This window comes from Mastomys coucha, unplaced genomic scaffold (assembly GCF_008632895.1).
Source record: "Mastomys coucha isolate ucsf_1 unplaced genomic scaffold, UCSF_Mcou_1 pScaffold16, whole genome shotgun sequence".
Taxonomy (NCBI): Eukaryota; Metazoa; Chordata; class Mammalia; order Rodentia; family Muridae; genus Mastomys; species Mastomys coucha.
Genome location: NW_022196898.1, coordinates 101741637 through 101765428, shown reverse-complemented (window position 1 = coordinate 101765428; position 23792 = coordinate 101741637). Strand labels below are relative to the sequence as shown.

Here is a 23792-nt window from a genome sequence, read left to right as displayed (position 1 = left end):
CTAAAAATCTCTCTTGGAAATTTACTGTGTGCTGAGCAGTCAGGCTCAGAGTGATATTTAAGGAGAAAACACAAAGGCCTTTTGGCTGCCCAGCAACCATGTCAACTATGCCCTTTCTCTCATTTGTCCAATATCTTAGCTATGTGCATTCTAATCTAAAACTTGGGCGATGTTGTTATGTTATAGGACCACAGTTCCCTTACACACTGTTTCCCAAATGACTCTCTTCGCTCTGTGTTCTCCTCAGCTTCACTTATGATGCGGAGTCACTTTCTTTGCTCTCTCTCCTCAAGGCATTAGGAGACACATCTGCTTACGCCCTTGACCCCCCTCGACCCCCTTCACCACTTTCTGACACATGGACTACTTCAGTAGCCTCCCACCTGGTCTCATTGTCTAATTTAGTTTTTATTCTAACAGTTTGTTTATTTTGGTGAATTCCACTTGGTTTGTCTTCACAAACATACAGGCATCTCTGCTGCAGTCTTTGCTGTGGCTTCATCCCTCACTCATTAAATGTTTTATACATATTATATACCTTGCATTTTTTTGCTGCTGGATTTACTGCACATTCCAGTCTGGCACTGTGTATATCCATATCTGACTCCTACCTGTGATGTTTATGCATCTCATACTTTGTCAATTGTGAGCTAAGGGCACTTTTATAAACTTTTACAAGGCCACTTTTTTTTATAGATGGTGATGTCATCTAAAAGGGATCCCCTTTCATAGCCAGAGTAGCTGCCAAACAACATCTGGGTCTCTTTCAGGGTCCTAGACTGACCATAGGAGGGTCTTGAGACTTCAGTGCACCGCCTAGTCTCTCTCTCTCTCTCTCTCTCTCTCTCTCTCTCTCTCTCTCTCTCTCTCTCTCTCTCCTCTCTCTCTCTCCCTCCCTCTCTCTCTCTCTCATATAGTCTAGCTTTTTAATCTACTTATTATGACATATCCACATTTTTATGCTTTAGTAAAATTTAGTGCTATCAAAAAGAATGCTTGTCCAAGACAGTCCCAGAGGCCAGTCACATCAGTCTCACTTACTTACAGTTCACAACCTAATTGTACATTTCCTTTCTGTGAATAGCTTCAAGCTTGATTGCCATGCAATGAATTGCTGAGCTAGCATGCCCTAGGGAGTCAATAGGTAGTGAGCCCGATGGTTTTGTTTGCACTTTGCATGCACTGCCCATTCGCAGTGTCAAGGCTGGTGCACAATCCCAGACTCCTGCTGCTCCAATCAAGTCAGTGATGTCAATGGCAGTCTTTAGTCCATTTCTGCCTTGATGACAATCAAAGAAGGATTGGAGCACACATCTTGAGTCTCCAGTGGCAAATCCAGGTAGGAACACATGATAAGACTAGGGGATAGCAGCTCCTAGGCTCCTCCACCATTGCAGCCTGGCTTCATCTGCCTGTGCAGGGGGAAGCAAGGGAGTACGGTGGAGTGGGTGGAGAATGCCCAAGGAGGGCTGCACGGTTAATAGAAGGTCTTTGAGGGTAATAACAATAACCAATACTGACCATTTATGTCTGGACTCTTCTGATAGCCTGGGATCAATATTTAATTCATTCTATCTTCTGAGATGGAGAGTCTATCACTGGGCTGGTGATACAGATATAGGAGCTAGGTCTTGTCATCTTAAGAAAGTTTTCCATAGTTACTTGGTTATAGAGTACAGAGCCATCCTATAGTCAAGGCTAAGTCCTGAACATGAACCTGCCCACACCCTTCCTATAAAATGAGTAAAACTCTTCAAAGAGCAGAAATAGGAGCTGGTTATTTTTGGTGTCTACTATTATAAAAACTATGTTGCTATTCTAAATCCTGTTGTGGGGGAAATAATTCTTTTTAATATAAATTGCTTTCTATCGTCCCATATGCTGCTTAGAAGGCCAAAAGCAAATGTCTATAATGTTATACCACCCAGAAAGAGCACTTGAATTTCTTTATTTAGTGTTCACATAAGGCCCGAGATGCACAGCTCTGGAGAGATTGAAGTGAACTGAACCCTTCATCCAGTGAGTCTGATTCAGTGTACTTGCCTAGAGGGCCATGCCTCAATATGGAGACTGACTACTAAGAAGGGTAATAGCACCTGATTAAAATTACTATCAGAGCTGATAAAAAATAGATCAAGCTATGCTATCAACAGATCAATTATTGGCATGTTTCATTCATTTACTTCCCCTCCCAATTCCTGTAAGGCCCAAGTCCAAAGGCTGCTAGGGAAAGGAGTAGATTTTTCTTATGGAATTTTTTTCAAGATAATGACAAAAAGAGTTATTAAGAAAATATATGTAAAATTAAATACATTTTGTGAAGTTAATGATCCAAACTAATTGAGCCTAAGGCAAGTAAATACTTTCCAGTAATTGCTAACGACAAGGAAAATTTATTCTGATATCCAGCAAATTTAAGAGGTACATTACCTACCATATCCTATAATTCCAAGCACACCAAATATGAAGAACCAGAAGAGGAATCCAGCTGTGAACCTCAGAAGTATCAAAAAAATCCAACTCAGTGCCATGGCAACAGTCAGGCCGCTAGAGGTAAAACCAACAACAAACAGAGTCAGGTGTGCTGTATGCACCATACCATGAACATCAGGATGGGGGCTGCTTCTATTGGAAATCACTCTAGAATATTCTAGTTTACTGGCTGTACACGTATAGTTCTAAGAAGTACAAACAATTGTTTTCATTAAGGATTTCACATGAAAGAGGAAATCGGAGGCCCTGTGAGGACTTTCCACTGGAGACATCTTGTGTGTCTCCAGAATCCAGAGTATTACTGCTTACTCAAGGAAGTGAGCAGTTCCCAGCTTACAGCTTTCCCTGTGGCCACACTTTTCATGTTGTCCTTCCTTTACACCCTTCCACTAGGTGGCAAATTATAAAATAAGTCCATGGTAGAACTGTGATATTCTGGTGAGTAAGGGAGACACCCCAGGGCATGGTTGTTTGGAAGTAGTAGAACAGACTTTCGGTGGAAAATAAGAATCACCACTGGCCACACACTTGCTGGACTCATGACTTTGTAGTTAGTGATTGCCATGTGTAAATTATCTTGAGAAGTATGAGATCTCCGACACCATCCAACAGCTATTTGGGGTCCCAAGGGATATGGGTACAAGACATGCAGGCAAGATTAGTCTCCTGGCTTTATGGTTTTCTCAAGCATAGGAAGGATGAATATTTTCTATCTGCTTTACTTTCTTCCAGGATCCTGACTGAGATACTAAAGAACTAGGTCCACGCCCCAGTCCCCACCCCTTCCAGGTTAAGGACAGAATGGAGTCTTCTGGCACAATCTCCTCAAAGAGAATTCATTAATACCTGAAATGTGACCAACTCTCCTACCAACTACTTGCATCCTTGGTGAAATTCGCATCAGACAGAGCTTGGTGTCAAAAGCCATCTTCTAAGAGACCTGTCATATCTGTCACCTGACAGATGACAGTATGGTAGCAGAAAGGAGTGTGCATGATTTTAACTTTAAAAGCCTTTCCCTCTTGAAGCTGTAGATGCTTTAATGGTTAAAATTTAAATATGACTGAAGGATTACTTTATTGTATGATTCAAAGGGAATACTTAAAATGGTATTTATGAAAGGTTTGGGAGAAGGACTAAAAATAAAGGTGAAGTGTTTAGGGTGCAGGGATGTAAGTGGTATAGAATGGACACAGGTTTAATGTGTGTTGGGTGAGGTGTGTCCAAGCAAGAATGGGAAAAACAAATTAAGAAATTACCTACTGACATTTGTTTGTGACAGTGAGAACTACTGCCAAGTGAGGCTCCAATTTTGACTATGGAATTGTTGCAGGCAGAACACCAAAAGAGTAGGAGCTCACAAACAGAACTAGCTCTTTACTTGTGAAAATTATTCTTCAGTATTTCACTCACAATACAACGCTAAATTAACTAAATTCTCTGTGGTTAAAGACATGGTATCTAGCTTGTTCCACTCTTAATTCTGTGTCTGAACTCATATTTCTGCATGTCTACTATGTTTTAAGAACTATGCTAGGAAGCTAAAACTAGGAAGATAAAGATAAAACTGAGCTAAGAATATGGAGATGAGTTAGTCACAGTTGTCATCTTAAGGAGTTGATAGTTTAGCTGGGTATGGTAGTCCTTGCCACTAATCCCGGCATGGGTGATGTAGAAGGAGGAAGATGAGGAGTCCAAGGCCAACTTTGGCTATAGGAGACATAGTTTTAAAAAACAAATGAGAATTCAACAAATGGTGCAGGCTCAACTGGCGGTTAGCATGTAGAAGAATGCAAATTGATCAATTCCTATGTCCTTGTACAAAGCTCAAGTCCAAGTAGATCAAGGACCTCCACATAAAACCAGATACACTGAAACTAATAGAAAAGAAAGTGGGGAAGAGCCTTGAGCACATAGGCACTGGGGAAAATTTCCTGAACAGAACACCAATAGCTTGTGCTCTACGATCAAGAATTGACAAATGGGACCTCATAAAATTGCAAAACTTCTGTAAGGCAAAGGGCACTGTCAATAGGACAAAATGGCAACCAACAGATTGGGAAAAGATCTTTACCAATCTTATATCTGATAGACAGCTAATATTCAATATATACAAAGAACTCAAGAAGTTAGACTCCAGAGAACCCTATTAAAAATGGGGTACAGAGCTAAACAAAGAATTCTCAACTGAGGAATACTGACTGGCTGAGAAGTACCTAAAGAAATGTTCAACATCCTTAGTCATCAGGGAAATGCAAATCAAAACAACCCTGAGATTCTACCTCACACCTGTCAGAATGGCTAAGATCAAAAATTCAGGTGACAGCAGCTGTTGGTGAGGTTGTGGAGAAAGAGGAACACTTCTTCATTGCTGGTGGGATTACAAGCTGGTACAACCACTCTAGAAATCAGTTTGTCAGTTCCTCAGGAACTTGGACATAGTATTACCAGAGGACCCAGCTATACCACTCCTGGGCATATACCCAGAAGATGCTCCAACATGTAATAAGGACACAGGCTCCACTATGTTCATAGTAGCCTTCTTTAGTCAGAAACTGGAAACAACCCAGATGTCCCTCATCAGAGGAATGTATACAGAAAATGTGATACATTTGCACAATGGAGTACTACTCAGCTATTAAAAACAATGAATTTATGAAATTCTTAGGAAAATGGATGAATCAGGAGAATATCATCCTGAGTGAGGTAACCCAATCACAAAAGAACACACATGGTATGCACTCACTGATAAGTGGATATTAACCTAGAAGCTCAGAATACCCAAGATACAATCCACAAACCACAAGAAGTAAACTCAAGAAGGAAGGAAGACCAAAGTGTGGATACTTTGCTCCTTCTTAGAAGGGGGAACAAAATACCCATGGAAGAAGTTGCAGGGATAAACTATGGAGCAGAGACTGAAGGAAGGACAATCCAGAGACTGTTCCACCTGGGAATCCTTCCCACATTCAGTCACCAAACTCAGACACTATTGTAGATGACAGCAAGTGTTGGCCGACAGGAGCCTGATATAGCTCTCTCCTGAGAGGTTCTGACAGTGCCTGACTAATACAGAAGTAGAGGCTCACAGCCATCTCTTAGACTGAGCACAGGGTCTCCAGTGAAGAAGCTAAAGAAAGGAACCAAGGATCTGAAGGGCTTGCAGCCCCTTAGAACGAACAACAATATGAGCTACCTAGTACCTCAGAGCTGCCAGAGACCAAACCATCAACCAAAGAGTACACATGGGGGGACTCATGGCTCCAGCAGCTGCTCCAGCAGCAGAGGATTGCCTAGTCAGTCATCAATGGGAGGAAAGGCCCTTAGTCCTGGGAAGGTTCTATGCCCCAGTGTAGGGGAATGCCAGGGCCAGGAAGCCAGAGAGGGTGGGTTGGTGAGCAGGGGGAGGGGGATGGAACAGTTTTTTTTTTTTTTTTTTTTTTTTTTTTTTTTTTTTTTTTTTTTTTTTTTTGGAGGGGAAACCTGGAATGGAGATATCATTTGAAATGTAAATAAAGAAAATATCTAATAAAAAATACTAGTAGTGATGTATTATTTTAAAATATATGATTAATATGTTTGGAGTTATTTAAAATTTATATTGAGAAAAATGTATATTTTCAGTGCTGTTGTAGACAAGTATCTACATAAGACTTCAATTGATTGGTTTTTTAAATCAAATAATTTTTATAATACTCATTTTTATTGTTACAATATTTTATAAATTTTAAAGAATATGACAAAATAAAAAATGAAAGGTATTACAGATATTGAAGGGGGGTCCCTGGGAGGAGTTGGAGTACAAAAAGGAAACAAGAATGTGATATAATTCTATTTTCTTAAAATATGTTTTTAAATGTTAACAAATTCAGATAAATTGAAATCATGTATCTTTCTCATCATAATAAAATAATACTTAAATCAATAAAAATGATATACATCAAACAAAAAAAACAAAAACAAAAAAGAAAAAATAAACAACTGTCAGTTTATCAGAGGAAAGAACCAGATAATTAAAGCACAGAATGAAATGTGTTACATAGCAGATAAGTAGCTATGTGCATGCAGAGGTGTGCAGATATGCTCAATGGATATGAGGAAAACGGGGGAAGTAATGAAAGCTTCATAAGCATCACTAAGCTGGTTTTAAAGGATGACGTGCAAGAGTTGGAGACACAGCTCTCTGGAAGGTGCCTGCCTGGCATGTACAGACCCAGGCCAGAGCTCAACACTTAACACAACTAAAAGGGCCAAGTAGCATGACCCTGAACATCGAGAAGGGTTCAGAAAAATAGGAAAAGTCACACAACTCAGACATGGTATTTCACAGTCAAGGGATGGCAGGCTGTCTGGTACATTTACACTGTATAATTGAATGTCTCATGCCTGTATTCCTAGTGCTTGGAAGGCTGAAACTGGTGGATAGAGTTCAAGGTTACACAGTGGGACCCAAGTCAGCCTAGACTACAGAAAAAGAGTCTTTTATTTGTGTGTGTGTGTGTGTGTGTGTGTGTGTGCGTGCGTGCGTGCGTGTGTGTGTGTGTGTGTGTGTGTGTGACTGGGTGTGTGTCGTCTCTCTGTCTGTGTCTGTGTGCATATGCATGTGTGTGTCTGTTTCTGTGTGTCTTCTGTCTGCCTATGTGTCTGTGTGTGCATATCTTTGTGTTACATGGGTGTGTCTGTCATTATGTGTATGTCATCTGTTTGTTTCTCTATGTATGTTTTGTGTGTGTCTGTGTGTATGCATGCATGTCTGTGTGTGTGTGTGTGTGCATGTGTGTCTGTATGGCTCTGTATGTGTATGTCTGTGTATGTGTGTGTGTGTGTGTGTGTGTGCAGATACCCAAAAGGCCAGAAGGGAGCACCAGAGCCTTGAAGCTGTGAATACTGGCAATTGTTAGGTGCCCAAAGTAAACTGAATTGTGGGCTTCTGCAGGAGCAGCGAGAGCTCTAATCACTGTGGCATCTCTCTACCTGCCAAGAACCTGTCTTTACAATCCAGGTGATATGCAGGGCTATTCAAGAAAGAGCTGGGAGTGTGCTTCAGAAGCTGCACTGGTGTGGAGTCACCAAGCGAGCGTTAACATGTTCTCTGGTCACTAGGGAAACACAGAAGCTTCTCGGCTCTGGAAAGTGGCACAAAGGTAGAGAGCCCAGGCTGAGACATGTCAGGCAACACTTGTTTTTGTCAAGAAAGCAACCCCATACTTTTAAAAAATACACTAATTAATTTATGTATTCATTTTACATCCTGATTGCAGCCCTCCAAGTCCCCCGAAAGCCCCTCCTCTCACATCCCCTCCCCTTTTCCTCTGAGAAGAAGAAGGCCCATCTGTATATCAATTCACCCTGGCTCATCAAGTCACTGCAGGACTAGGCACATCCTCTCCCACTGAGGCCAGACAAGGTGGTCCAGTTAGGTGAATGGGATCCACAGGCAGGCAACAGTCAGGGACAGTGCCCATTCCAGTTGTTAGGGGACACACATGAAGAAAAAGATGCACATATGCTACATATGTGTGGGAACTGGCTAGATCCAGCCCATGCTTGCTCTCTGGTTGGTGGCTTGGCCTCTGGGAGCCGCCAAGGGTCCAGTTTAGTTGACTCTGTTGGCCTTCTGGTGGAGTACCTATCCCCCTTCAGGCCCCTCAATCTCTCCCCCGACTCTTCCACGAGATTCCTTGAGTGCTGACTAATATTTGGTTGTGGGTCTTGCCTTTGTTTCAGTCAGATACTGGGTGGACCTCTCAGAGAACAGTCAGTTATACCACTCTTAGTCATATACCTAAAAGATGTTCCACCACACCACCGGGATATTTGCTCAACTATGTTCATAGAAACCTCATTCATAACAGTCAGAAACTGGGAACAAACTACGTGTTCTTCAACTGGAGAATGGAAAACGAAGATGTAGTTCATTTACACAATGGAACAGTACTCAGATATTAAAAACAAAGACATCATTAATTTTTACAGACAAATGGATGCAACTAGAAAATGTCCTGAGTGAGGTAAAACAGACCCAAAAGGACATGCATGGTATGTACTCACTGATAAGTGCATATTAACCAACAATACGAGATAACTATAATCCACAGACTCAAAGAAGCCAAGTAACGAGGAGGACCCAAAAGAAGATGCTTGAATCTTACTCAGAAGGGGAAATAAAATGGACAACAGAGGTGGATGAAGGGAGGAAGGGTAGGAAAGGGGATCAGGCATAGGGAGGGGGTGAGAGAAAGACCAGAAATCAATGGCAGAAGGGGGTGGAGAGGGATATCTCTAGGATATGCTAGAGACCTGGGATGTGGAGGCTCTAGGAAGTCTATGAGGGAAGACTCTAGCTGAGACTCCTAAGAGTGGGGATATGGAGCCTGAAGTAGCCAACTCCTATAGTCAGACAGGAACCCCAGTAGAAGGATAAGGACACTAACCTATCCACAAAACCTATCACTCAATATTTATCCTGCCTACAAAGATGTGCAGGGACAAAGAGGGAGCAGAGTCTGAGAAATGGTCAACCAATAACAGGCCCAACTTGAAACCCATCCCATGGACAAGCACCAATCCATGATACTATTAATGATACTCTGTTAAGCTTGCAGACAGGAGCCTAGCCACCCCATTCTTCACCCTTACATCTGGAAATTTAAATCTCCACCTTCATTTGTGTTTTAGGTTTCTCAGAACTAGAACAGACCTTAGTGGTAATGACTATCATGTGTGAAGAACACAGTAAAAATTACAAATGATCCTTTTTGGGTCAAGGGAGAGACATAGGAGGGAAAAGAACCAAGGAAGTCAAACTATGCCCACTGTCTGTGACATATGGAGAGCAGAACACAGCTCCAGACCCTGGGGCAGGCACTTGGTATATGTACCAGTTCTGCTAGTTCTAGTAGTAAATTAATATAGAGACTTGAACCTTACAGTCTTATGGGCATACTTTCAAATATGTTTACCCTGTCCTTAAACCAAATGTGAAAAAGAAAATTATCTTGAGGGCTGAGTCCACTTTTCAGCCTTTAATAAGTAATTTAGAGTCTACAAAGGTCCCCAGAAAGAAGCCAGAGAAGAAACACAAGGTCTCACTCACAGGAGAATCCATTTCCACGAGGTCAAATAGTCTTCAAGCAGCTTCAGCCCGATCGTCCTGGCATTGATCACATCACTAATGCCACTGAGTTCAACGAAGGAAAAGTTTATTTTTGATTAATTATTATTTTCCATTAGTATTGGGGAAAAAGTTCTTATAATAAAAGAGACTGCAAGATTCGATGGGAGGCATGGTCTTAGACAGCATCTGCCGCAGTGACCCTTTTACTAGCCTCAGTAATCTACTGACTGTCGCTTCAGGATGCCTCAAGGGTGACTGATAAGTTTATCACACACATAAGTACTAAAGTGGTACTTTATCATTTTGTATAATAATAGGATGTATCAAAAACGAAGACAGAAATGCAAACGTACTTTGCAGCCTCCCTGAGTTCTACAATATTCCTGGTCTGCCCACTTCCGTCTTGAAAGTGCATCCCTTTTCCTAAAGTCAAGGTGCCATTGAGAGCTGAAAGGTCAGGTACACATCTCTGCAGAACTGTGAAAGAGAGAACCACAGTCAACACTCTTGCTCACTGTTCTTTCCTTTTAAAAACTGTCTGTGATCTACAGCTAAGTTCTTGATGGGTGTGAAATGTGCTCAGGAGAGACAGTTAACTGTCCTTCATCGACACCTCCAGGGTTTCCTGCTGGTTGTGAAATGAAAACATAAACAGCTATCAGAAGCCATATCCCAATCTGCTCATTCTCTTACAAATAAAAATTCGTTCAGTGCAAGGGTAAGATGCATAAGCTAAGTGACATTGGCTCACGCCATATATGCTGAACACATTTTAATAGAAAAGTTACAGCTGTTGGTATGATGGGGAGGAGTTGAGGGCTGTTGCTTTAACAGGTCTTCATTAGGTCTGGGGATGCAGCTTAGTAAGGAGAGCTCCCGGGGTTCGGTCCTGAACACTGAATGATGTGGTAGCACACACCTGTGATCCCAGTATTTGAGAAGTAGAGGCAGGAAGATCAGAAATTCATGGACACTCTTGGCTATCCAATGAGCCTAAGATCAGCTGGAATATATAAGAGCCTCTTATGAAAGTAGTTTTCAGCATTCCTCAGTGAAACTGTGGAAACTGGAGATTTGTAAATGATCCCTGGAGAAGCAAGATCCTACTCAAACTTCAAGCTCCTATAAAGACTGGACTTCTATTGATGAATTCTTAATAACTTGCCTCCTTGCCAGAGATATTATCTACATGTTGTTGAAGGATAGAAACTGTCAATGGGGTGGGGTAAGGGGAAGGGTCATACTGTTTTAGAGTAATGAGAGACTGGTGTGATTTCTGTGAAAAGTTAAATCATTGCTCGGTCATCTGCGGTCTTATTTTGATTAAATGGTATCCTGGCCTCTATAAATGTTTCTTTTAATTGATTGTTACAGTACTGGATAGTGAGTGTATTTTAAAATATTAGAGCCGGGATTTCAAGTGAAGAGATGAAAGAATTCAGAAGTGGATAGATAATTTTCATACTTTTTTCTTGTAAGTAGTGTCACTAATTTACATGTGGAGCTTGAACCTAAAACATTGAAGCATTGGATGTGGGGAATGAGCATCTTATGAAGCCCTTCGTGGGTTGTCTTGTCTTGCCCATCTATCTCAAAGCCTGATGACATAGATGATTTCCTTCATAATGCCCCTGTGTTCCTCCTGTTCCTTCCCTCCCCTCGAGCAGTTCCAAGATGGCAGCATCTACAATCCCTCTCTGCTCACTCTCAGTCCCGAGAGCCTCGCTTCCCACTTTTCCCAAATGAGCTTACCCTACTAATTCCCCAGTGGGGTTCTTGACACATAGCAGGGCTCAGGATATTTCTTCTCTCCCATTTTTTCTGGTCTTTTTGATCCTATATATTCCATACGTTTAAGTTCCCACCTAGAAGACTCCCTGGCTGTCTTTCACATGTTATTTGGCAGTCATTTTCAATCTGTTAGCACTCATTAATGAATAGGCTCAGAGTAAAGTTGGAAAGTAGAGCAAATATGAAGGAAAATTACAAAATGACACCCTGACCAGGCACCCACAATGAACTGTGCGTTCTTACTGACCACTTTCCTGCCTATCTCTCTTCTGTATCTTTCCATTTTTAGAAATCAAAATGATACAGGAAATAAAATTCAATTTTCTTCTCCCTCTCACATAATTTTACTTTGTTTCTTTTTATAAACAGTTTAAGGACTATATGTTATTCGTTGTACATTGTGCCACTAAAATCAACTCAAACAAATCAGTAGCCTTTCTCTACTCAAATGATAAATAGGCTGAGAAAGAAATTAGGGAAATGGCATCCATCACAATAGTCACAAATAATATTACATACTGTGGTGTGACTCTAACCAAGCAAGTGATCCTCTGTTAGGAAGAACATAAGCTGATTGGAAGGTTGACCTCAATGTCTCTTTCATTCCTTCATTAGACTATGGGAGATTATAGGTCACTTGTTCATCTTACATCCCCAATGTCTATTTGAAAATGTGATTTAACAAAGATATAATTGTGAGGACAGTTGGTTCCCGCTTTCCCATTAGAAGTCTCAACACTGTTCTTGACCACATATAGTAGTGTTAGGGCTTCCTGGTGATTGCCGGTTCATGCGTGGACCAGTACCTCTGCTGCAGGGTCTATAACAGGCTGGGAAAGATAAAGGGGATGCTCAATACATGGATTTTGTGGCAGCTAATTCAACATTCTTGACTTTCTACTTAGATTGGTGCCTATTACTTTTCTTCTGTTTTAGAAGAACTTGTGGAAGAATTGGGGAATAGAAAAACAGGAAAAAGAGAGAAAATGACCAGTTTTGTCCTCGTCCTACTTCCTCGGGCAAACAACTTAATATTTTTGGTATACTTCTTTGTGATCGTTTTCCTTAAATGATTCCTGGAATTCATTTTAATTTCTACATGCTTGCCACCATAATGTCTACAACAGTTTGCATTTTGCTGAATATTTTACATATATATACTTTATTCTATTTATTAGGTCTAAAATATTTCCTCTCAAAACACACTGTATGATTCCAGTGTTCTCTTGCCCTTGGAGATTGTAACTTTTCATTTCCTTCTGGCCTCCACCATCTATGCTTTCTGTGTTCTGTATTAATTGTTCTGCCTTACTCCATATGAACTCTGGTTTAGAAATTTTTGTGCAAGTGCTTGTAGGGACACATATAATCACACTGGTGGCTTCTTAAAACCAGTCCTATCACTTTCCAGTGTTCTTATGTAGTAAAACCTCCGACCTCATATAGCTCTGGTAGAAATGTCCCAGTTGGAATGAGGCCAGGTATGTCCAGAGACAGCTCTCCTAACTGACTCTGGGCTCTCAGGGCAGGAACAGAATCATTCTCAGCCATGGTTTTATCAACTGTGAAATAAGAAAGTTAAATCACATTTTTTTGTAGATTCTATGCTTCAACTGTAAATTAATGAACACTTACAAGGTCTGCTCGGGTACACTGCTAGAGGACAGTCACCACTGGACAGAAGATCTCTGAGACTCTGGAAAGGAAGGTAGGTTATAGTGACACTTCAAAGCCAGCAACGACTGCTTCTGCTCTCAATATCAGAATTTTGAGTTCTGAGTCTTGAGTCCGCACTTTATTTTCCCAAATCATTTCCCCACTGTGTAAGCTTATCACATAAAAATTCTTGTTTAAAAAAAATGCCTGTAAATGCTCTAAATGAACCAACAGAGATTTAAAAAAAAATCTTATAAAAGCAAGACGTACCCGTGAAGATATCTTAGTCATAGTCTGAATCTCTGACTCTTAATCTTTTTCTAGAAAACCATCATTTTCTATAATGTAACAACCAATGGATAGTATTTAATATAATAAAGCTTTAGAAATCTCGTGATGTTTAACCTAGGTAAGGGTAGACTTAGAAATTTTTTATTGCACTACTTTAGTCTCTCTCTCTCTCTCTCTCTCTCTCTCTCTCTCTCTCTCTGTGTGTGTGTGTGTGTGTGTGTGTGTGTGTGCGCGCATGCTAAGGCATACATGTAGAAGTCTCAAACTGCCAGATTCCGTCTTCTCTTCTTATCATGTTGGGGTCAGTGTTGGGATGAAGTTCAGCTGAGGTGGATAGCACCCTCATTAGCTAAGCCACGTAGCACTCTGCTTTTGTTTTTTTTGTTTTTGTTTTTTAAAAAAAATTTTATTGTATTATGATGAGAAAAGTTACATGATTTCAATTTATCTGAATTTGTTAACATTTAAAAACACATTTTAATTAAATAGAATTGAACCACATTCTTGTTTCCCTTTTGTACCACCACTCCTCCCAGAGACCCCCCTTCAATACCTACAATATCTTTTATCATATTCCTTAAAATTTATAAAATATTATAACAATAAAAATAAGTATTATAAAAGTTGTTTGATATAAAATAACAATCAATTTAACAGTCTTATATAGATGCTCGCTACAGCAATACTGAAAATACATTTTTCTCAATATAAATTTTAAATAACTCCAAACATATTAACTGTATACTTCAAAATAATACATCACTACTAGTATTTTCTTAAATGAACATGAATATATAAAGTCTTTTTGTTTGTTTTGTATTTAGTAGAGTTTAAAATCTTGGATCTTACTGTGGTACAAGCCCAAAATAAGAACAAGTTTTAGACATTGGGTTTCATTGTAATAAGACTGTATTTCAATGACCCTCACATCACCAAAGGATTTTACCTCCATTGTAGCTAAGCTGAGAGTTGATAGTTCTGCTGCACCAAGAAATAAATTGTAGGCTCGATTTTTGGATACAGACTTCCTGCTATGGTCAAAGCTACTTGATTTGAGTGAGTGACTTCATTCTCAGCCCACAGAGAGCAGGTTACATTCATTTAAGAAATGGTGTAGGTATTAAGATGGTCTATCCATAAAGTCATTCACCAACTGTTTCAATGAACAATGGTTCTGCTTGGAGGGTGGCATAGATATTAGGTGAGGGTAAGAATTTGGTTCATTAGCTGTGATAATTTGGAAAAGCATTCATCTCAGAGAAAGAGTAACTTATAAAGTCCTCTTCTTCAAACTTAGCACTCTGCTTTTGTAATGGTAATTCTAGTTGACATAAAATCCTAGCTCTTGTCAGCAACAAACCCATCCAGATGTAGAAAAAATCTCTGTGTCATGCATTAGCTGGAGCTCACTAAGCAGACCTAAGAGTCTTTCCTGTCCCAGAAGTATAGAGAGTGATATATCATCAATGATGCGACTCTTTGTCTACACACAGTGTATACCATGAATATCCTGTGTTTTGGTGTGTCCTTAAAGTGGCACAGCATGAGTGTTCTGAGTGTGTCCTTACAGTGGCACACCACGAGTGTTTTGGTGTGTCCTCACAGTGGCACACCATGAGTGCTTTGGTGTGTCCTTAAAGTGGTATAGCATGAATGTTCTGAGTGTGTCCTTACAGTGGCGCACCATGAGTGTTCTGAGTGTGTCCTCATAGTGGCACACCGTGAGTAGTTTTGAGCGCCCAGGTAAACTTGTGTTTTACTAGAAAGGCACCATTAACACTCATTTCCTAGATCTGGCATTTTTTCCAGCAGCAAATTGGCCTGTTCCACGTAAGATCAAAACAGCAGCTAAATTCCTTCCAGGTGTGAACTTGAGTACACATACCTTCACAGGATTGGCCTTGGCCTTGCAGAACTGGCGATAGTATTCCCAGTAGTTTTTGTCTTTTCTGTTCAAAAACTGCATGTCCAAGTAGGTGAGGAATGTCTCTGGGCACCGGGAAACGCAGATCTGTGGAGCAGAGAAGCATAGGGAAGAGAGTGACGGAGTAAACCAAGAAGGTGTCTACAAGGTCGGATGGTCTTCTGAGCGCCTCACCAGTATGAAGAGGAAAGCATCAATTTCCATCTAAGTGACTGTACTGGCTGGTTTTGTGTGTCCACTTGACACAGGCTGGAGTTATTACAGAAAAGGGAGCTTCTGTTGGGGAAGTGCCTCCATGAGGTCCAGCTGTGGGGCATTTTCTCAATTAGTGATCAAGGGGGTAGGGCCCCTTGTGGGTGGTGCCATCTCTGGGCTGGAAGTCTTGGGTTCTATAAGAGAGCAGGCTGAGCAAACCAGGGGAAGCAAGCCAGTAAGAAACATCTCTCCATGGCCTCTGTATCAGCTCCTGCTTCCTGACCTGTTCCAGTCCTGACTTCCTCTGGTGATAAACAGCAATATGGAAGTAAGCTAAAATAAACCCTTTCCTCCCCAACTTGCTTCCTGGTCATGATGTTTGTACAGGAATAGAAACCCTGACTAAGACAGTGACTTAAATCGTGTTTCTAGTATTATTGTGTGAAATTAAGTTGACTATAGAATGCTACCAACCTGGACTTCTTGCTTTCTTGGTTTTGCATAAAAACAAGATGTTAAACAGTAGTTCTGTGCTCGGGTTTTTAAATCAGCATATACTGCATTAGAGACCATTTTAACATTTTCAAACCAAGTGTTTTCATGCTTCTTTCCTACTGCCTCCATCCAGTTGCCCCTACTGCCTGCTTCTATCCCCTATTTCCTTTTTCAGGACCCACATGTCCTTTTCCCACCTCCATCCCTCCTCATGACTTAATGTCAACCTGTCCAGGGAAGTGTAATGTTAAGTAAGGCAACCCAAACTCAGAAGGCAAGCTAGTATGGTCTCCTTCAGATGTAGATTCTGGCCCATGATGTGTACATATATGTGTGTGTAGCATATACACACATACAAGTATAAGTGTGGGTAAAGTTTAAAAATTCTAGACAATTTTTCTAAGTTGATAAATGTAGATCCAAAAGTAGTTGTGGGAAGGAGAAGTCTCTGGATGCTTCACTCAGATTCTCCAGATAGCAATACTGTGCATGACTATGAGGTAATATAACCACTCCCCTCATTTGGATTATACTAACTTTATATCCATTCAGTGTGTACCTGTGAGGGACACGACTGTGTGCAGATTTGGGGATTTCTACCATGGGAAAATGATAATTTTTTTGAAAAAAATCTCTTTTAAAGGTTTTCATTTGTGTGATTTGTGTATGTGTGTGTACATATGTGTGCACACTCATGTAGATACATGTCAATATGTGCAATGTGCATGCAGGTACCCCAAGAGTGTAGAACATTTTCTGGGGCTGGAGTTATAGAATGTTGGGAGTCATGTGACATGGGTGCTTAGGAAATGAACCCAGGTCCTGTCATGACTTTTTTAATGAGGCATTTCTTATAATTGCCTAAATTAGTATATGGCTGAGTCTATGTACATTCTAGGTTAGAATCTTGCTTTGTTTATTGTATGAATAAAATGACATTGAAATATTCTGACAGTTGTTAATGTACATGGGAAATATTCATCAGCATGTCTGTGAGTTTCCCATAATTCTGAAAACATAATTACAATTTGTCACCATGAAAAATAAGCCAAATCTAGATATCTGCCACAAATAATCACCATAAACTCTCTTATCAACACTATGTAGACATGGTCAAGAGAGGTTACACATGCAATTACTTTACAGAAATGGACTTGGGGCACATCATGTGACAAGCCAGGCCACCTGTGCAATTATTTTACAGTAATGGACTTAGGGCACATCAGTGACAAACCAGGTTACTGTGGTCATCCACAGAGCCATGACAAAGTGACAGCAATCCAATGTGTAATTCTACTAAAAAATGGTAGGAACAGGGGAAGCACAGACTGTTGGTTTTGCTTTTGCTTCTGATTTTAAAAAGGAATAAAAGCTCCACCAAACTGAGAGAGCTGCATCAACTTCTTTGCATCCTATCAGCTCAGCTCCCATGGGAATCCTTGACCCAGGCTATCCATCATCTCCTGCCAAGCCTTTAGTAATTATTCCTTTTCAATGTTTTAATACTTTGACAATGTCATAATGATATCATGGATTTCATAACCCATTACTTCTCTTTCTCACCTTCTTCCCACCCCTGTTGAACTCTCTTCTTTCTTTCTTTCTTTTCCTCTCTCCCTTCCTTTCTTTCTTTCCATCATCAGCAACTTATCAGTGACTACATGGCTGACAAAGATGACTCCTCACCATGCACCCAACCATCAACTGCTAATGGTGCTTCAGGCTGGAGCCAGGCTTCATGAGCTGCTCCTCCATGAGATGGAATGCTGATGGGCCCCCTCTCGTACATGGATGCTGTGAACTCATGGATACAATACCATGTTTTTCCAGAAGACTGCATTTCAGAGCAATGTATTTCATCCTCTCCCTCTTAGACTCTTTCTGTGCATTCCTCTACCACTTTCCTTGACTCTTGGAGTAGATGAAGTAGACATGCTGCTTAGGGCTGATTGGTTAACAGTAACTTATCCTCAGCACTATTTATAGCTTTCATGTTGCTTCTTCATCTGTGAACCCTGTGAGCTACAATGTCAAGTGGCCATTAAGATGTGCCACTGGTGCATTAGCTGCATGACTGTTATGTTGGTAACCAGATGCTTTCTGATTAGATGTGAAGCCCACTCTACAGGAGGGAATTTAAACCTGATACTAAAAACCCATTCAAAGATGCATAGACATTGAATATACAGGCCCGGGGTGGGGTGGGGAAAGCTACTACTGTTGTTTTTCTGAATGGAAGTGTTGTAAAACTGTCTTCTATATGTTTATGTTTATATTTTTATATCCAGAGGTTAGTATCTGTCTCAGTATTGTTTAGTGAATCTTCTGTTTGCAGGAGGTTATAAATAATGCAGAGATGAATCAAAGTGCTGGTCAAAGTGCTGCTAATTATTTTACTGGCAGTGCAGCAAAAGCACAGCTTCCAAGTGAGCTGCTTTCACACCTTTTGACATATTGCTACTGTCTACAAGGGCACTTGGTGTTGACCACACGACTCAGTAGGAGAACTAAATGCATGCCTCAGGTCTCGCAGTAATGTTGTGTGATAGCCGCAGGAGTCCAATGTCTTCTAAAAGTTTGACAGCATAAGACAAGCCATCTCCACATTCACTATTCCATACGACTCTCCTTTACACCTACTCACATACTTGTGCACTCTCTGCCCCTCGTCTGTCTGTCTGTCTGTCTGTCTGTCTCTCTCTCTCTCTCTCTCTCTCTCACACACACACACACATACACACACACACACACATACTCACATACTTCTAGCAGAAGCAGGGAAGGTCTTAAAGCTGTATGTAGAGACAATGACAGCATCCAACACGTCCACATGTTTTATAAGAAGGTCAAAGTTATTATCGATAAGAATGGGAAAAGTTCACTCTGATGGGAGTCAGGATGAATAAATCCTCAACATGTTAGGAGATTCCTCAGCGAAATGCTAGCTTTGACTCTGCTCATAACATGGTGGAAGACAGAAGAAGATGGATACAATTTGGTGCATTTATTAAAGTGAAAACTCAAAGAGCCAATATTCTTCTGAGATTCATATAATGCGAGGTACTGCTTCTGAGACCCCAACAATTCTATACTTACAAATACACATAGAATGTATACTACATATACAAACTGGTGCATTGGCAACATGAAGAAGAAAGCAATTAAATGGAAAATAATGTAGTTCGTCAAAGAGAATCATAATGAACTTCAACAACATAAATGAGCTTAAACAACAACAAAACCATAGCAACTGCTCTTTCCTCTTTTCCTCTATCAGACCAAGTTGTTCACTTCAAGTGAGATGCTGATTAGAAGCAATCAAGATGTAATTAGCCAAGAAGGTCACACTGAAGCTGGGTATCTGAACTGATGCTGGCCCATTATTCAAGGGCTTATGACAAACTTCTGGATCACACTGCCAGTCGACAAAAATATTGTGCACAGAATATAGATAGCTCTAATCTATGAATACACTGCTGCAGGGCTGACTAATGCAGAATGCACAGCTGCAGCTGCAACATATCCCACCGAACTGCGATCCCCATGGGTTTCACAGGGCACTTTCAACACCATTCTTCATTGTTACGGTATCAGTTTTGGTGATTCAACACTATTATAAATAAGAATTGTGTACCTTGGAGAGTGAGTTGTACTGAAGATTAAAATACTATATTTGTTATATATTCGTCACATACACATACATATATATCCTAGATAATCTAGGAAATCATTTATGAAACTACCAACCAGGCGACTTTTTGTTTTGTTATAGGCATGTTAGTGTGTATGGTATAGTGGAGAGAGTAGGAAGGTGTCATTCATTGATTTACTGGATCATTCTCTCCACAGACATTCACTGATCACCTACTCTGTGGGATTAGAAATAATGTGAAAACAGTGGGAGACAAGTCTGGTAAGAAGCCTTAGCCTCACGGTGTGTGTCCCTTAATTCAGGGAGAGAAACAACAAGACATTTCTTTTTAGTGAAATTGTGTGTGTGCATATATGTTTGATGTGTATGAGTCTGGAGATTATCTATTCCAACAGATACAGAAATCAAACAGAAGAAACACAAGAACCCTGAAAGAGCAATGAGGCTCTTCCAAACAATCACACTCCTCAGGAATTTACCCAAAGATGCAGAAATGGCTGGAGCAGCTGACAAAGACTTCTGGACTGTGATCACTTGTAGAAGCAAGCAGTTGCCATCACTGAAATCCCCTAGTCACTGTGACAGAATTTATCTCCACCTTAGCTTTGATTGAATGTGAATGCATATGGCATCATGCTTACATCCTCTTACGGAAAGCAGACTCGAATGGGATCTCTGAACCCTCTCACCCAGCATGTAAGGGACGGCTAAGAGCAGCCGGAAGGCAGCCAGCCTTACCTGTGTGGTCGAGCACTGTAGCCGAAGCATTGTGGAAACACTGGTGCATTTAAATATGTTGAAGTAAAACAGAATTGTCTTGTTCCTGTTTTAAAAAAGAAAACATAAATAAATCTTTTTAGTGATAGTAGGAATGCACACCGAACCACAGAAACTTTGAATGCATTGCCTTTAAAGGTCAGCTCCATTTGCGGTATCTGGGTGCAGCATTTTCTCAGACTCCCTCTACATCACCTAACAATCCAAGCATTGTTTTGTAATTATTAAAAGTTGAAATAATTGTCCACCAGCAAGACTGTATAACATGAGGCAAATGATCACATGGTATTGGGAATTATGTTGACACTCGTGTTTAAGAGAAGAAATTAATAATATTATTAATAATGCTAATACTAATAATATTATTTTAGAGAGAAGCTTACTTAAAAGATCATGAAAATACTATTTTACTATGTATTAGTGTAGAAATTAGTATTATGCAAAAAGAAATCATCACATCTAAATTTGGGGATTATATTTCTTTATTTAATTTTTATATTTAAGGATTTCTTTAACATAAGCATGTATTTGGTGGTGTAAAAATAAACAGTAGTTACCCTTTCTATTGCAAATTATAGTAAGTGGCAGTCATGAGCTTTCAATAGAATATTACCCTGCCATTTGATATTCTCTTTATATTTCAATTATTTCATTAGGGAGATGAAAACAATACCAGCCCTGCCTACTTTGCAGTGGTGTGGTAAGAACCCAAGATGATGCTGGACTGGAACAGCTGTTCAACTTCAGGGAGCAAAGGGAAACTATGGGTATTGATTGTAGATTCTGCTTCCTCTCCTCATCGATCCCCAGGAGCCACGCCTGGATTCATGGATGGGGAATTATCATCCTTTCTCTAAGCTCTCCGGTGAATTTAGAAACTGATGGTCTCTACGTCTTAGGAATCCCAGCCCCAGGGCTAGGGGTGTAGCTCAATTGGTGAAGTACTTGCCTAGCATGCATGAAGCCCTGGGTTTGATCCGCAGCACCCCATAAAATCCAAGCACATCATTAATGTCAGCACTTGAGAGGTAAAGGCAACTAGATCAGAACGTCATAGTTTTTGTCAGCTACATCACAATTTTGCAGCCAGATTGTATGAGACTCTGCCTCAAAAACAGAACAAAAGAAAAAACAAACAAACAAACAAAAACAAAAACCACCAAAAAGCCAGAGCTTTAACAACTCAAGAATAATTTTCCCCAAGAACTTGTCCAATCTCCTACTTAATTATTGAGACTACAAACGTGGCATAAATTTATGAAGGACACTTGAAAAAGCCTTTCTACATAAGATCAGACCCAGGAATGTAGGAGAGTCTCTGTGGGAGTTCCCCCAGTCTTTTCCTTCTCTCCCACACCCTGCCCCTGAGCATCTAAGCAGGAATGGTAGGAGGGAGCAGACTGGAGAAAGAGAGCTGTTGGTAAGTGTACTGGCTGGTTTTGTGTGTCAACTCCACAGGCTGGAGTTATCACAGAAGGGAGCTTCAGTTGGAAAAGTGCCTCCATGAGATCCAGCTGTGGGGCATTTTCTCAATTAGTGATCAAGGGGGCAGGGCTCCTTGTGGATGGTGCCATCCCTGGGCTGGAGGTCTTGGGTTCTATAAGAGAGCAGGCTGAGCAAGCCAGGAGAAGCAAGCCAGTAAGGAACATCTCTCCATGGCCTCTGGGTCAATTCCTGCTTCCTGACCTGCTTGAGTTCCAGTCCTGACTTCCTCTGGTGATCAACAGCCATGTGGAAGTGTAAACTGAATACACACTTTCTTCCCCAACATGCTTCTTGGTCATGATGTTGTGCAGGAATCGAAACCCTGACTGAGACAGCAAGGAACAAGAGACTTAAGTTTCATTGACGGAGGTGGGTTGTCTTTCCATGAGAGCCTCTTATGGAACCCGAAGGTGCCCCAGGAAGGACAGACCAACACATTGTTTTGCAGCTGATGACCTCGCCTGTGGAAGACCTGCCTCCGTGCCTCTTTGAAGAAGCAGAGAAGAGAGGACTTAAAGGAGTTCATGGGCCAGAAGGCCATGATGAGGCAGCATGGTGCAGAAGGACTGGAGTCAAATAAATGTGCTTGGCTCTTCCTGGCTCTAGAAACCTCGGAGGTGACACACCGGGAACAGAACTGCAGGTGTGTGGAGGGGAAGAAACCAAGCTGGCATTTCACTTCAAACAACTAAGTAAGGAATCTCCAGTGTCTCATAAGAGAAGTGGTGTTTGCATGGGTATGTGAATGTGTAATGCAGATGTGTATGCACACATGTGCACATGCATGTGGTGGCCAGACATTGACACTGGGTTTCTTCTTTGACCTCCACCTTATTTTTATGGAGAAGAATCTTCAATCACCACCTTCTTAAACCAGCCTAATTCCTAACTACATTCTAAACATCTGTCACCTTACTTCAACCGACTAAGAACATCCTGTCTCTCATAAGAGATGCTCTTGTTATTATATGGCACTAGGTTATGTAGTAATGCTCACAGATGGCCTGGGGAGCCATCTCTTTGCCTCTATTTTTTCAGACAAGATATCTCATCCATTTGGGGATTTAGATAACTGACTGTCAGAATGGCTGATTAATGCATTCTGAGGCTCTGCCCCTCCTCTGTCCTGTGGGTGCAGAAGCTGATAAGTGAAGAAGCACCTATCTTGAATGGAATTTTATTTGACCATAAAGAAAAATGAGATTATGAAACTTGTGGGAAAATGGGTGGATTTAAACAGTATTGTATTAAGTGAAGTGACCGTGCCTCAAAGGGTTTTATCTACCCAGACCTTAGCTCTCTCTTTCCCTCTGTGTGTATGTGTGTGTGTGTGTTTGTGTGTGTTTGTGTGAGTACACACACATGTGTGACTATAGCCTGTGTAAGTAGAAAGGTGACCATGGAGGGGAAGGACATGTTTGTGTGGAGAGCAGCAAGACGTGGAGGTGGACTGGAGTCTAAGGGGGTAGAAGTGGAAGGGCACACAAGCAGCAGGGAAGTGGGGAGAAGAGGCACAAGGAAGATCACCACAAATAAATTCTGGGGAAGTCATATGAGAGAAAAAGGCATTTCCAGAACTCCGCACACCTTCCTCTTGTGATCTCTGATCTCAGGAAGGTAGCCAAGGATGTCCCCCACCAAAACAGTTAACAAAGAAGGGAGCTTTCTCAGCAAAGAGAAACCAAGAACAGAGTGTGCATTCTAAAAGAATGGTTGCTGTTTAGTTGAAATTAAAATTTAACTGGGCATTCTGTACATTACTTTCTCAATTTGCCAACTTTTGAACAATGTTCAAAGTTTGTGAGAAACCTACAATTAACCAGTGTTCCTGAGTGAATCAAAATCATGGCCATGCAGTGAGGTAAAGATGGCCATCTACTGAGGTAAAGATGGCTATGTACAGAGGTAAAGATGGC

The 23792-nt window shown here is 40.9% G+C and overlaps 1 protein-coding gene across 6 annotated transcripts in view; it reads right to left on the bottom strand.

The window, feature by feature from the left end:
• Slc44a5 (solute carrier family 44 member 5) overlaps positions 1–23792 on the bottom strand; it is a 341526-nt gene that overhangs the window by 22189 nt on the left and 295545 nt on the right. For all 6 annotated transcript variants that reach the window (XM_031375927.1, XM_031375925.1, XM_031375924.1 and 3 more), the window contains 6 exons: positions 20353–20437; positions 15234–15359; positions 13037–13097; positions 9964–10087; positions 9590–9673; positions 2435–2547 (listed from right to left, as the gene is read on the bottom strand). In XM_031375927.1, the coding sequence (XP_031231787.1) occupies positions 2435–2547; positions 9590–9673; positions 9964–10087; positions 13037–13097; positions 15234–15359; positions 20353–20437 (593 nt within the window). The remainder of the gene's footprint in view (positions 1–2434; positions 2548–9589; positions 9674–9963; positions 10088–13036; positions 13098–15233; positions 15360–20352; positions 20438–23792) is intronic.